The 14816-nt window shown below is 45.4% G+C and overlaps 1 protein-coding gene across 1 annotated transcript; it reads right to left on the reverse strand.

Moving 5' to 3' along the window:
• On the reverse strand, positions 1-10880 carry LOC133544927 (kelch-like protein 40a). Its single transcript, XM_061890169.1, has 6 exons — positions 9643-10880; positions 9385-9545; positions 4354-4461; positions 4094-4279; positions 3812-3961; positions 1-303 (listed from the first exon to the last, which is right to left on the reverse strand). The coding sequence occupies exons 1-6, from the start codon at positions 10753-10755 to the stop codon at positions 192-194; spliced, it is 1830 nt and encodes a 609-aa protein (XP_061746153.1). The 5' UTR covers positions 10756-10880; the 3' UTR covers positions 1-191.
• Between the last annotated feature and the right edge of the window lie 3936 nt (positions 10881-14816).

Consider the following 14816-nt stretch of genomic DNA (forward strand, 5'->3'; position numbering starts at 1 on the left):
GGGACTTGATCACTTTATTTTTTTTGAACAATGCATCACAAAACTACACAAACAGATGTTTACATCAACATTTTTTTTTTTTTATACAACATAATTGCCAGGTCGACCCAAACATCCTGCTGCCAAGAACCGAAACGTTCATACTCTCAGACCACCTCTGCGACAGCGACGTGGTTTCTCTCGCATTAGCGTTACAACTTGCTGAGGCGCAGCGTGTTGAGACGCACAGGAAGAACGCTGGCTCCCTCGGCGAAGCTGATCTCGCGCAGAATCCCGATCCAACACTTTGTTGCCTCGTCATACCTGTGGGAAGACACATGTTTTAGGAAGGGTCTTATGTCCGTCGTTGGAACGTCGTGTAAATGGTAAATAAAAACAGAATACAATGATTTGCAAACTCTTTTCAACTTATATTCAATTGAATAGACTGCAAAGACAAGATATTTAAAGTTAAAACTGGAAAATATTATTTTTTTGCGCCATGGGGTACTGCATCAAAAAGTGACATCGGTGTGTAAAGGATATCACCACTAAAAACGTCAGAAAACCACTGTCAGTAACTGCAGTGGGTCGCTTCATCTGCAAGTGCAAGTTAAACTCTACTATGCTAAGCAAAAAAGCGATTTATCAACAACACCCAGAAACGCCGCCGGACTGATGCAAAATGGAAAAGTGTTCTGTGGTCTGACAAGTCCACATTTCCAAATTGTTTCTGGAAACTGTGGACGTCGTGGCTTCCGGACCAAAGAGGAAAAGAAAAGGCGTAAAGTTCGAACTGCAAAACTTTATTTTTTTGCAAATATTAGCTCATTTGGAATTTGATGCCTGCGACATGTTTCCAAAAAAGCTGGCACATGTGGCAAAAAAGTTGAGGAATGCTCATCAAACGCTTATTTGGAACATCCCACAGGTGGACAGGCTCATTGGGAACAGGTGCGTGCCATGATTGCGTATAATAGAAGCTTCCATGAAATGCTAAGTAATTCATAAACAAGGACGGGACGAGGGTCACCACTTTGTCAACAAATGCGTGAGCAAATTTTCGAACAGTTTAAGAACAACATATCTCAACGAGCTATTGCAAGGAATTTAGGTCCGTAATATCGTCAACTTGTTCAAAGAATCTGGAGAAGTCACTGCGCGTAAGCCATGATATTACGGACCTTCGATCCCTCAGGGGGTACCGCATCAAAAAGTGAGATCAGTGTGTAAAGGATATCACCACTGGAAACGTCAGAAAACCACTGTCAGTAACCCCAGTTGGTTGCTTCATCTATAAGTGCAAGTTAAAACACTACTATGCTAAGCAAAAAAGCGATTTATCAACAACACTCAGAAACGCCGCCGGACTGATGCAAAATGGAAAAGTGTTCCGTGGTCTGACAAGTCCAAATTTCCCAATTGTTTCTGGAAACTGTGGACGTCGTGGCTTCCGGACCAAAGAGGAAAAGAAAAGGCGTAAAGTTCGAACTGCGAAACTTTATTTTTTGCAAATATTAGCTCATTTGGAATTTGATGCCTGTGACATCCCTCCGGGTACTCCGGCTTCCTCCCACTTCCAAAGACATGCACCTGGGGATAGGTTGATTGGCAACACTAAATTGGCCCTAGTGTGTGAATGTGAGTGTGAATGTTGTCTGTCTATCTGTGTTGGCCCTGCGATGAGGGGGCGACTTGTCCAGGGTGTACCCCGCCTTCCGCCCGATTGTAGCTGAGATAGGCGCCAGCGCCCCCCGCGACCCCGAAAGGGAATAAGCGGTAGAAAATGGATGGATGGATGGACATGTTTCAAAAGAGCTGGCACAAGTAGCAAAAAAGACTGAGAAAGTTGAGGAATGCTCATCAAACACTTATTTGGAAAATATGACAGGTGAACAGGCTCGTTGGGAACAGGTGGGTGCCATGATTGGGTATAAAAGCGGCTTCCGTGAAATGCTCAGTCGTTCACAAACAAGGACGGGGCGAGGGTCACCGCTTTGTCAACAAATGCGTGAGCAAATTTTCGAACAGTTTAAGAACAACATAACTCAACGAGCTATTGCAAGGAATTTAGGTCCGTAATATCGTCAACATGCTCAAAGAATCTGGAGAAATCACTGCACGCAAGCCATGATATTACGGACCTTCTATCCCTCAGGGGGTACTGCATCAAAAAGTGACATCGGTGTGTAAAGGATATCACCACTGAAAACGTCAGAAAACCACTGTCAGTAACTACAGTTGGTTGCTTCATCTGTAAGTGCAAGTTAAAACTCTACTATGCTAAGCAAAAGCGATTTATCAACAACACCCAGAAACGCCGCCGGACTGATGCAAAATGGAAAAGTGTTCTGTGGTCTGACAAGTCCACATTTCCAAATTGTTTCTGGAAACTGTGGACGTCGTGGCTTCCGGACCAAAGAGGAAAAGAAAAGGCGTAAAGTTCGAACTGCGAAACTTTATTTTTTGCAAATATTAGCTCATTTGGAATTTGATGCCTGTGAAATGTTTCCAAAAAGCTGGCACAAGTGGCAAAAAAGACAGAAAGTTGAGGAATGCTCATCAAACGCTTATTTGGAACATCCCACAGGTGGACAGGCTAATTGGGAACAGGTGGGTGCCATGATTGGGTATAAAAGCGGCTTCCGTGAAATGCTCAGTCGTTCACAAACAAGGACGGGGCGAGGGTTACCACTTTGTCAACAAATGCGTGAGCAAATTTTCGAACAGTTTAAGAACAACATATCTCAACGAGCTATTGCAAGGAATTTAGGTGCGTAATATCGTCAACTTGTTCAAAGAATCTGGAGAAATCACTGCACGTAAGCCATGATATTACGGACCTTCGATCCCTCAGAGGGTACTGCATCAAAAAGTGACATCAGTGTGTAAAGGATATCACCACTGGAAACGTCAGAGAACCACTGTCAGTAACTACAGTTGGTTGCTTCATCTGTAAGTGCAAGTTAAAACTCTACTATGCTAAGCAAAAAGCGATTTATCAACAACACCCAGAAACTCTGCCGGACTGATGCAAAATGGAAAAGTGTTCTGTGGTCTGACAAGTCCAAATTTCCAAATTGATTCTGGAAACTGTGGACGTCGTGTCTTCCGGACCAAAGAGGAAAAGAAAAGGAGTAAAGTTCGAACTGCGAAACTTATTTTTTGCAAATATTAGCTCATTTGGAATTTGATGCCTGCGACATGTTTAAAAAAATCTGGCACAAGTGGCAAAGAAGACTGAGAAAGTTGAGGAATGCTCATCAAACGCTTATTTGGAACATCCCACAGGTGGACAGGCTAATTGAGAACAGGTTGGGTGTTAAAACAGCCTCCGTGAAATTCTCAGTCTTTTACAAACAAGGACGGGGCGAGGGTCACCGCTTTGTGAACAAGTGCCTGAGCTATTTGTCGAACAGTTTAAGAACAAAAATTTCTCAACGAGCTATTGCGAGGAATTGAGGGATTTCACCATCTACGGTGCGTAAAATCATCAAAAGGTTCAGAGAATCTGGAGCAATCGCTGCACGTAAGCGATGATATTACGGACCTTCGATCCCTCAGGTGGTACTGCGTCAAAAAGCGACATCAGTGTGTAAAGGATATCACCACATGGGCTCGGGAACACTTCAGAAAACCACTGTCAGTAACTACATGTCGTCGCTACATCTGTAAGTGCGAGTTAAAACTCTACTATGCAAAGTGAAAGCCATTTATCAACAACACCCAGAAACGAGATTTCTCAGTTCGGAACATTAAATATCTTCTCTTTGCGGTCTATTTAATTGAATATACCTTTCAAAAAAGGCAACTGTACCAAGGCCTTCCTTACCTCCAGATGTCGGTCAACTCTGTCGGGACCGGCTCCTGACTGGTTTCACTGGGCATCATGGCGAAGCCCCCGACGGCATACAGGCAGCCCCTCATGGAGAGCAGACTGAGAGAACTGCGCTCCTGGGGGAACTCGGTGAACTCGGACCACCTTGACGACACAAACCCACAATCAGAGGCTAGATCACGACACGAGGCGCCGAGCGGTATTTTAGGACATGGCGTCCTGCTCCTGTCCCGGTTTAACGAGTCGTTTCACAGGCGGACAAGGTTGTGGTCTCACGTGTTACTGGCGATGTCGTAGACCTCCGCGGACCCGGTGAGGCCTTTGTCCGTCACCCCGGTCACCACGACGATCCGGTCCCGGTGGACGGCGACACCAAACAGGGAGCGGGCCGTCTTCAGGGGAGCCAAGTCCGTCCACTCAAACTTAGTTGGGTTGTAGACGCAGACCCTCCGAGTGCACTTCCTGTTTGGAAACATCGAGGTTTTACCCCGGCGGGGGGCAAATAATCGTGTATCGTACGTCGGAAGGACACTTACTTGCTCGCCGATTTCCCGCCAATGACGTAGACCAGGCCTTTGTGCGATACAGTTCCGTGGCCGTACACAACGTATGGCAGGGGGTCCGACTCGCCCCATTTGAAGGACCTGAAAGGAGAGGTCCTTAGGATCAGATTTTCTTTACGGATCGATTCTGATATCGACACCAAAAGATAGCAACATGGTTCAGAGGATTCTTTCATGACAATCATTATTATCTTCTGGTTAAATTGTCCGCCCTGAGATCAGTAGGTTGTGACTTCAAAGACCAAAGACTGCGGTCCGTGATATCATCAAAAAGTTCAGAGAATCTGGAGAAATCACTGCACGCAAGTGAGGATATTACGGACATTCGATCCATCAGGCGGTACTGCATCAAAAAGTAACATCAGTGTGTAAAGGATATCTCCACATGGGCTTGGGAACACTTCAGAAAACCACTGTCAGTAACTACAGTTGGTCGCTATATCTGTAAGTGCAAGTTAAAACTCTACCATGGAAAGCGAAAACCATTTATCAACAACACCCAGAAACGCCGCCGGCTTCACTGAGCCTGAGCTCATCTAAGATGGACTGATGCAAAGTGGAAATGTGTTCTGTGGTCTGATGAGTCCACATTTCGGATTGTTTTGGGAAACTGTGGACGTCGTGTCCTCCGCACCAAAGAGGAAGAGAGAGTACCATGGTTCAGAGGATTCTCTCATGACAATCGTTATTAAATTGTACGTCCTGAGATTGATGGGTCGTGAGTTCAAACCCCCGGCCGAGTCATACCAAAGACTGTGGTCTGCAATATCATCAAAAGGTTCAGAGAATCTGGAGAAATCACTGCACACAAGCGATGATATTACGGACCTTCGATCCATCAGGCGGTACTGCATCAAAAAGCGACATCAGCGTGTAAATGATATCACCACATGGGCTCAGGTACACCTCAGAAAACCACTGTCAGTAACTACAGTTGGTCGCGACATCCGTAAGTGCAAGTTTAAACTCTACTCTGCAAAGCGAAAGACATTTATCAACAACACCCAGAAACGCCGGGGCCCGAGCTTATCTAAGATGGACTGATGCAAAGTGCTCTGTGGTCTGACGAGTCCACATTTCAGATTGTTTTTGGAAACTGTGGACGTCGTGTCCTCCGGACCAAAGAGGAAACGATAGTAATGTGGTTCAGAGGATTCTCTCATGACAATCATTATTAAATTGTACGTCCTGAGATCGGTGGGTCGTGAGTTCAAACCCCCGGCCGAGTCATTCCAAAGACTACGGTCCGTAATATCATCAAAAGGTTTAGAGAATCTGGAAAAATCACTGCACACAAGCGATTATATTACGGACCTTCGATCCCTCAGGCGGTACTGCATTAAAAAGCGACATCAGCGTGTAAAGGATATCTCCACATGGGCTCGGGAACACTTCAGAAAACCACTGTCAGTAACTACAGTTGGTCGCGACATCCGTAAGTGCGAGTTTAAACTCTACTATGCAAAGCGAATGACGTTTATCAACAACACCCAGAAACGCCGGGGCCCGAGCTTATCTAAGATGGACTGATGCAAAGTGTTCTGTGGGCTGACGAGTTCACATTTAAGATTGTTTTTGGAAACTGTCGACGTCGTGTCCTCCGGACCAAAGAGGAAACGATAGTAATGTAGTTCAGAGGATTCTCTCACAACAATCATTATTAAATTGTACGTCCTGAGATTGGTGGGTCGTGAGTTCAAACGCCGGCCGAGTCATACCAAAGACTGTGGTCTGTAACATCATCAAAAGGTTCAGAGAATCTGGAGAAATCACTGCACACAAGCGATGATATTATGGACCTTCGATCCCTCAGGCGACACTGCATCAAAAAGCGACATCCGTGTGTAAAGGATATCACCACACGGGCTCGGGAACACTTCAGAAAATCACTGTCAGTATCTACTGCTACATCTGTAAGTGCAAGTTAAGACTCTACTATGGAAATCGAAAGCCATTTATCAACAACACCCAGAAATGCAAGGGGCTTGAGCTTACCTTGCTCTCGCTAGCTCAGTGGCTCAGTAAAGGAGGAGCAAGATGATGTTGTTTGAGCATCTGGTCAGGATGCCCCTCAGGCCCCTCCCTGTGGAGGTCTTTAGGGCACGTCCGACCGATAGTAGGCCACGGGGAAGACCCAGGACACGTTTGGCCCGGGAACGCCTCGGGATCACCTGGGAGGAGCTGGACGAAGTGGCTGGGACCCGAGACTCGACTTCGGGTAAGTGGAAGAGAATGGATGGATTTATTACGTTTTTAATTCTTCTATTATTGCTTTAGTTTTCATTTGAGTTACTTCATTTTTGAATGATTCACAAATACTTTCGTAGATGGTAATAATTGTTTGTGTTACGGTCGGGTGGTCGCATGGTTATGCGTGGATCAATTCCCCAAGATGCCGACGGAACTCCGGAGGCAGTATGCAGGTAAGACGATGATTTCTTAACCATAAATCACGCAAAATACTAAAGTACAGCAAGCGTGCCGATAGCTCGGGAAACTAAGAAGAAAGCTAGCGGGAAAGCTTAGCAGAGAAGCTAGGATTTAACGGCGTAAAACAGCCAGCCCGAGTGTGGTGACAGGCAGGAATAAATAGCTCTCAGATTAGTCCCCGGGAGCAGGTGAGCGTCCCGAACACTAATCAGAGGCAGGTGAAAATAATCAGCACCTATGGCATCCAAAAAACACAAACCCAGGGGTGCTGAAACAGAAATAAGGGAGTCTTAAACTAAAACAAAACAAAGGATCATAACGGTTTGTCAGGTTCAACAAACTAAAACCAAAAAATTCAAAGTTCTTTGAACATTTTAAGTATCAGAATCTCGGTATAGGTAATACAGGCCCTACATTTACTTAGTATCGATGCCAAAATGTCTGATATCGCTCACCCCCAAAGTTGCCAGAGTTGTTACTAGGATGTCCTGAACATTAATCAGAGGCGGGTGAAAATAATCAGCACTATGGCATCCAAGAAACACAAACCCAGGGGTACTGAAGCAGAACTAAGGGAGTCTTAAACCAAAACAAAACAAAGGATCATCACAGTTTGTCATGTTCAACAAACTAAAACCAAATCATTCGAAGTTCTTTGAACATTTCAAGTATCAGAATCTCGGCATACGGTAATACAGGCCCTGCATTTACTTAGTATCGATACCAAAATGTGTGATATCGCTCACCCCCAATGTTGCCAGAGTTGGTTCTAGGATGTTTTTTTGATTGTGACACAGGAACGAGGATCCTGCATTATTCTTATCGTATTTTAATAGGTTTTGTAGTATTTATTTATTTATTTTATCTTTCTTTGTCATGAAAAAGGGAGGTTTTTAGGTTGGTGCACTAATTGTAAGTGTATCTTGTGTTTTTTATGTTGATTTAATAAAAAAAAAAAAAAAAAAAAAATCCCGGTGGTTGGGGACCACTGATGTAAAGGATATTTGACTCGATTTATGGCAGTAGGTCCTTAAAAACAGCTGAGTGCTCCTGTTGTACAGACAAGGCTGTTTATCCCCCGGAATTTAGTAATGCTGGCAAAATAAACGGACCAAAATAAATGTCTGCTGCAGAGTATGCTGGCTCCCAGGAATAAACAAAATAAGGGACAAGTCCGCCCCCTCGGTCCTTAGCTTTAGCTCCTTTAGCCCTGGTGTACAGTCATGTTCCTGGTACGTGTCACTGGCAATCTCTGAACCAACCTCATTTTTATCGGACTTTGGCATGTATCGTATTTCCTTGAATTGTATAGTATGCGCCTGCCTAGAATTTCCGCCGGGTGAAACTCGTTTTGCCAAATAATTAGCATATGCCTGGAATTTCCACCGGGTCAAACTCGTCACGTCACGAGTGACACTTCCCCTGTCATCATTTTCAAAATGGACGAGGCTGATTTCAATAATTTGATATCGCATAAAGGGAAGAAGATTAAGAGCTATTCAGTAGGATTTAAGGTCCAAGCTATTGAATATGCTAAAAAAAACAGTAAGCAGCTAGGTTTTATTAATATACCGTAGCTGCGTGTGTCAAATATGAGTCATTAAATGACTCCCGCCTCCTGGTGGTAGAGGGCGCTAGTGATCCTTCTTGCGACTACTCGGCTGCAGAAGAAGTGACAACAAGCAGCAAGAGTGAGCAGCGATCATTTATTTTTTCCTCTCGCTTGCACTTTTAACATGGGGGATAACATATCTAAAATAAAACAGTTTTCTCAACTGGACTTTCAAACGAAGCAGGAGGTAATAAAGTAAGAGCTCCATCGAGACAGAGAGACTTTTAAAACTGCTACTTGGATCATGTCATATTCTGGTTTTTGGTTCCGTTTTGTATCACATCTGGTTAGTTTGTCTTCCTTAGTTCCTGGTGGCACTTCTTGTTTGTTCCGTTTCCATAGTAACACATTTGTGTCACCTGCCTTTTGTTTTTCACGCGCACCTGTTTTGTGATTATCCCCTCTATTTAAGCCCGCCCCTATTTGTTGATTCGACCTCGGATTCTAGTTTGCTGTTCGATGCAACAGGTGACGTCGCTATCCCCGATTGTGGTAAAATACTTTTTGTATTCGTTAGCTTCCACGGTATTCCTCTGTTTGTTTCCCTAGCTTTAGTTCCTTCTAGCTCCCATGCTAGTTCTGTTTGTTTTGTCTCTAGTGCCTTTGTGCAAGTTTTTCCTGTTCCTAGTCTGTTTTGTTAGTATTAATAAATCATCCTTTCTTACCTTTTACGCTGTGTCCAAGTCCGACTGCATCATTCGAGAGAACAAACCATCACCGCAATGCCAGCTAACCGTCACAGTGTTACATCACACTCAAATTTATAAGCGCAGGCCTAAATTGACCGCATGCCTTCGGTAAGCGCCGGACTGAGAAGAGGTTTTAAATTAATTAGCGCCCCGGGCAGCATTGGGATTGACCTGATTGGTTTTAGTGTTTCAAAGTGGATTCTTCATTTTTTTGGTGGAAAAAAGGTTGGACACCATTTTTTAGTCAGTGGAAACACGGCCCTGTGTACTTACTGCCGGTCGTAGATCATGACCGAGTCCAGGGCGTGCTCTCCTTCCTTCAGTTCCTTGCCTCCGACAACGAAGATGGAGTTGTCCACTTCGGTCATCCCAAACAAGCAGCGAGGGTTTGGTTGCGAGGGCATCCCGAGCCATTCCGAACTCACTGGGTCAAACTGGGAGCAACAATAAGGGCGCGTCAGTGGGTAAATGACATTGACCAGAAATCCAGAACTCAGTCTCAGAATGCAGACTCTGCATTTACGAATCTACCTGTAAGAAGTAAGAGCTGAAGGGTTCGTCCTTGTTTTCCTCGTTGTAGAGAATCCCGCCCACGACAAACACCTGGTTTTGTTTGGTTACCAAGCTACAGTGATTCTTTGGAATTTCTGTGGTCTCTGACACCACGAAGCACTCGTTTCCTACCGGTTCGTAAGCCACAGTCCCGGTTTCACTGATCATGAGTATCAAGTCCAGCTCGAACATCCCAAAGCGAGGGTTGTTGTTGAGTATTCCCGGCAGGTAACTCTCCTCATCTTCCTTATCCTCCTCACTTCCTTCACCGCCCTGTACTTTTTCCTTCCTGGGCTTTGGTAGACAACCTTTATGAGCCTCCTTGACCAGATCCAGCTCCTTCTTGACGTCCTGGTTCAACTGGATCAACTGATGACTTTCCACTTTTTCTTTAAAGTAGTCCAAAGGCATCAGTCTAAAGCGGACGCAGTGCAACAATTTTGGCAGTTCCTGTACTCTCGTTTTCTCGTCGTGTCTCACCCAGTCCATCAGCGATTCGAAGACCACTTCTTCGCGCTCCACGTTAAGGGAGTCGGAGCTGAGGATGAGGGCCAGTTCTGTTGCGGCGAGCTGCAGGAAGTCCTGGTCTCTGATGACAACCTGGTAGCGTTCACAGATGAACTCCTGAGCAGTCATGGCGAGCCTGGGGCAGTCCAGCAGCAGCCCCAGTCTTAAGATAGCCAAGCAGTTTCCTAACACCAGCTTCTCTTGGAGATACGACACGCAAACCGAGAAAATGGACGGGATCTGGTACATGTTGGCCACCATGAAGATGTCCTGGACGTTCTGTTCTGTGAGAGTGATGTCGGACGTGTAAAGGTAGCGTAGGATCTGTCCCATAATGCCGGGCTCCACATCTTTGAGGACTATCTCCCGCTTTTTGCTCTCCTCCAGCTCAGACAAGAACATGGCCTTGAAGAAGGGACTACTGGCTGCCAAAACCAAGCGGTGGCACGGGAACTCCCTCTCCTGGATTTTCAGAATACAATCCACAAACTTGTCATTCTCCAGAAGGTCGCACAAACCGTCTTGAAGCAGGGTTTGCTGGTACATCCGAGGCTCCTCCGTCGGGTCTACGATCAGGGTATCCATTTGTTCCGTCGCCGCTTACGCCCCAAAACAGAACGAGACCGTCGCTGACGTGCTCACGTCTCAAAGTCCTTCTAGTAAGCTTCAACGGGTGGGCCGCAGCTGTCAGTGGCTGTCTGGTCTGGCCTTCAGGGTATTTATAGGCCGCACACTCTCAGAGTTGTGGAATCCATTTCGGTGGATCGGAAAGAGGCACGCATCACAAGGACCCCCCGGAAACAGCTGAATGACTTCACACGTTATATCCAGGAGGCGACTAAGACCTGAAAGGACTTTGAAATTACATCACAGGCTGGTTTCGTTGATTAATCAATCAATCCATGTTTATTTATATAGACCCAAATCACAAATGTCTCAAAGGACCGCACAAATCATTACGACTACGACATCCTCGGAAGAACCCACAAAAGGGCAAGGAAAACTCACACCCAGTGGGCAGGGAGAATTCACATCCAGTGGGACGCCAGTGACAATGCTGACTATGAGAAACCTTGGAGAGGACCTCAGATGTGGGCAACCCCCGCCCTCTAGGGGACCGAAAGCAATGGATGTCGAGCGGGTCTATCATGATACTGTGAAAGTTCAATCCATAGTGGCTCCAACACAGCCGCGAGAGTTCAGTTCAAGCGGATCCAAGACAGCAGCGAGAATCCCATCCACAGGAAACCATCTCAAGCGGAGGCGGATGAGCAGCGTAGAGATGTCCCCAACCGATACACAGGTCCATCCTGGGTCCCGACGAGCGGTCCATCCTGGGTCTCGACTCTGGACAGCCATGGTCATCGGACCGGACCCCTTCCACAAGGGAGGGGGGGACATAGGAGAAAGAAAAGAAGCGGCAGATCAACTGGTCTAAAAAGGAGGTCTATTTAAAGGCTAGAGTATACAAATTAGTTTTAAGGTGAGACTTAAATGCTTCTACTGAAGTAGCATCTGGAACTGTTACCGGGAGGGCATTCCAGAGTACTGGAGCCCGAACGGAAAACGCTCTATAGCCCGTAGACTTTTTTTGGACTCTAGGAATCACTAATAAGCCGGAGTCTTTTGAAGGCAGATTTCTTACTGGGACATATGGTACAATACAATCGGCAAGATAGGCTGGAGCTAGACCGTGTAGTATTTTATACGTAAGTAGTAAAACCTTGATGCTCTTCTACGTAAAATATTATGTGCGAAAACAAAGACCTTGGGAAAAACAGTCCTGCTGAGTGTCGTGGTGCGATGTCTACCATCTATACCAGGGATTCTCAAACTGTGGTACATGGGCTCCATCTAGTGGTTTGCCAAAGAATCACGTGATCAAAGTACAATGTTTTTACTTTCTTACATTCAAACAGTGTTACTGTTCGAACTGTGTGTAATGATACAGCGGCCAAAAATCTTTGCCTTGTTTTTTAATGAATACTTATGCCTACCATGCTATTGTATTTTAATGCCAGTCCTCATGGTGGTACTTGGAGAACCACGTTTTTTACCAGGTAGTGTTCTCAGACTAGACGTGGACTTACCGTATTTCCTTGAATTGGCGCCGGGGGGCTAATTAATTTAAAACCTCTTCTCACTCCGGCGCTTACCAAAGGCATGCGGTAAACGTAGGCCTGCGCTTAAAAATTTTAGTGTGATGTAAGGAAACCATCATGAAAAGCACATTTAATTAAAGAAAAAAACTTTATGGTCTTACCTTTACTTATAAATGAAGTCCATGCGCAGCTCATTCTGATCAAAAGCATCGATTACTTCTTTATAGAACTCTTCCTTATCTTTCTTCAGTTTTAAACAGGAAGTGCCACCAGGAACTAAGGAAGACAAACTAACCAGCTATGATACAAAACGGAACCAAAAACCAGAATATGACATGATCCAAGTAGCAGTTTTAAAAGTCTCTCTGTCTCGATGGAGATCTTCCTTTATTACCTCCTGCTTCGATTGAAAGTCCAGTTTAGAAAACTGTTTTATTTTAGATATGTAATCCTCCATGTTAAAAGTGCAAGCGAGCGGAAAAAATAAACACACGCTGCTCACTCTTGCTGCTTGTTGTCACTTCTTCTGCAGCCGAGTAGTCGCAAGAAGGATCACTAGCGCCCTCTACCACCAGGAGGCGGGAGTCATTTAATGACTCATTTTTGACACACGCAGCTACGGTATTTTAATAAAACATAGCTGCTTCTGTTCTTTTTAGCATATTCAATAGCTTGGACCTTAAACCCTGCTGAATAACTCTTAATCTTCTTCCCTTTATGCGATTTCAAATTATTGAAATCAGCCTCCTCCATTTTGAAAATGATGACAGGTGAAGTGTCACTCGTGACGTGACGAGTTTGACCCGGTGGAAATTCTAGGCATATGCTAATTATTTTGCGAAACAAGTTTGACCCGGCAGTAATTCTGGGCAGGCGCATACTATATACCCGGCGGCAATTCAAGGAAATACGGTATACAACTGCGATGGTCCTAATCGTACCTTGGTTCAGGTGCTTTACCATTTGTACCGGGTGGTGGGAATTTCCAAGTTCCCAGTCGGAAATCCCGACTGAGGTCAGATTTGCTACTCGGAAAGTCAGAGTCCTCGCCGAGGTTATTGGAAGGTACCGCAGGCTTGTCCGAAGCAAGGAAACAGTCAAGCAGTGGCTTGACTCCATGATTTAGATCGAGTAAACACTGAAAGCCTCAGACCTTGTAGGAATATGAGAGAAACGGTGAAAACAAAGTGTTTTCAAGGCAGGGAAAATGTAGGACGACAATGTCTGATATCCTGAATCTTATTGCAGTGCTACCTTGGCTGACAAGTGCCCCGACTTACACGTTTTTGCGGGGTACAGGATGAGTCTTGGCTAAGGGACGGTGTGGCGCGGTTGGGAGAGTGGCCGTGCCAGCAACCTGAGGGTTCCTGATTCGATCCCCACCTTCTACCAACATGTTGTGTCCTTGAGTAAGACACTTTACCCTTGCTCCTGGTGGGTCGTGGTTACGGCCTTGCATGGCAGCTCCCGCCAACAGTGTGTGAATGTGGAAATAGTGTCAAGAGTACCTTGAAGGTAGAAAAGCGCTACACAAGGGTTTTAATTCCAGGAACACCACCCATACCGTCAAGCATGGTGGTGGTAGTATTATGCTCTGGGCCTGTTTTGTTGCCAGTGGAACTGGTGCTTTACAGAAAGTAAATGGGACAATGGAAAAAGGAGGATTACCTCCAAATTCTTGTGGACAAGCTCAAATCATCAGCCCCGAGGTCGGCTTTTGGGCGCAGTTGGGTGTTCTAACAGCAGAGAATGTGGACGCTGGCCATAGTTTGGGTACTCTTGCCTTTGGACCAGATGTTCCTCCGGGGTAATTTAAGTCGCTGGTCTACCCCAAGTTCTTTTAATGACACATAAGCTGATTTTAAATGAAACCCAGAACAGAATAGGTATTTTGCAATTTATTCCAAAGCTTTGGAGAGACCAACCTAAAGAACAACACATTCAATTCGCATCGCCTAAGTTGATCTGATAACCCCTCGGAAGTCTTGTCTTTTTCCATACGCCCCCCCCCCCCCCCCCCCCCCCTATTCAAGAAATAACTCTTGAATATGGATATATGTAGATATCTATCTCCGTCAGTACCCCTGAGTATATAATGGAGCTATTATTGTCAGAAAATGTGCGTAACATATTGAAGTGTAAGGTGTGCTGCGTTCGATGTAAAGTTTTGTGGAAATGCTAAGTAAAAGAAGAAAGACCTGCGTGGGCGGCCAAGGTGTTGTCCCTCACAGCAAACCGGAAAATGAGGCGAGCAGAAAGTGAGCAGCACAGATTCGATAAGCATCGGTTTGTCTGGCCTTAAATGCCTCTTGTAATGTCATTGTGTGTGTGTGTGTGTGTGTGTGTGTGTGTATGTATGTATGTGTGTGTGTGTGTGTGTGTGTGTGTGTGTGTGTGTGGAACACCGCTAATCACATTGCCTTAAACGAGGCCATCTTGTGGTGACGGAACGTAATACATCACCCAGCCTGCCATTCACCAAGGCTAATTCCAGTCAGCCGAACGCTGTTTGGCCTCCAGTGGCATACATTCATTTAAAACATG

This window comes from Nerophis ophidion, linkage group LG28 (assembly GCF_033978795.1).
Source record: "Nerophis ophidion isolate RoL-2023_Sa linkage group LG28, RoL_Noph_v1.0, whole genome shotgun sequence".
NCBI lineage: Eukaryota > Metazoa > Chordata > Actinopteri > Syngnathiformes > Syngnathidae > Nerophis > Nerophis ophidion.

What these genes read in the sequence shown, in the direction of transcription:
- LOC133544927 (XM_061890169.1), bottom strand. Translation starts at nt 10,755, where the DNA reads ATGGATACCCTGATCGTAGACCCGACGGAGGAGCCTCGGATGTACCAG. An exon ending in TCAGCTCTTACTTCTTACAG is followed by an intron (nt 9,546 to 9,642) that starts GTAGATTCGTAA and finishes TGTTGCTCCCAG; the next exon opens with TTTGACCCAGTGAGTTCGGA. An exon ending in TACGACATCGCCAGTAACAC is followed by an intron (nt 3,962 to 4,093) that starts GTGAGACCACAA and finishes TGTGTCGTCAAG; the next exon opens with GTGGTCCGAGTTCACCGAGT.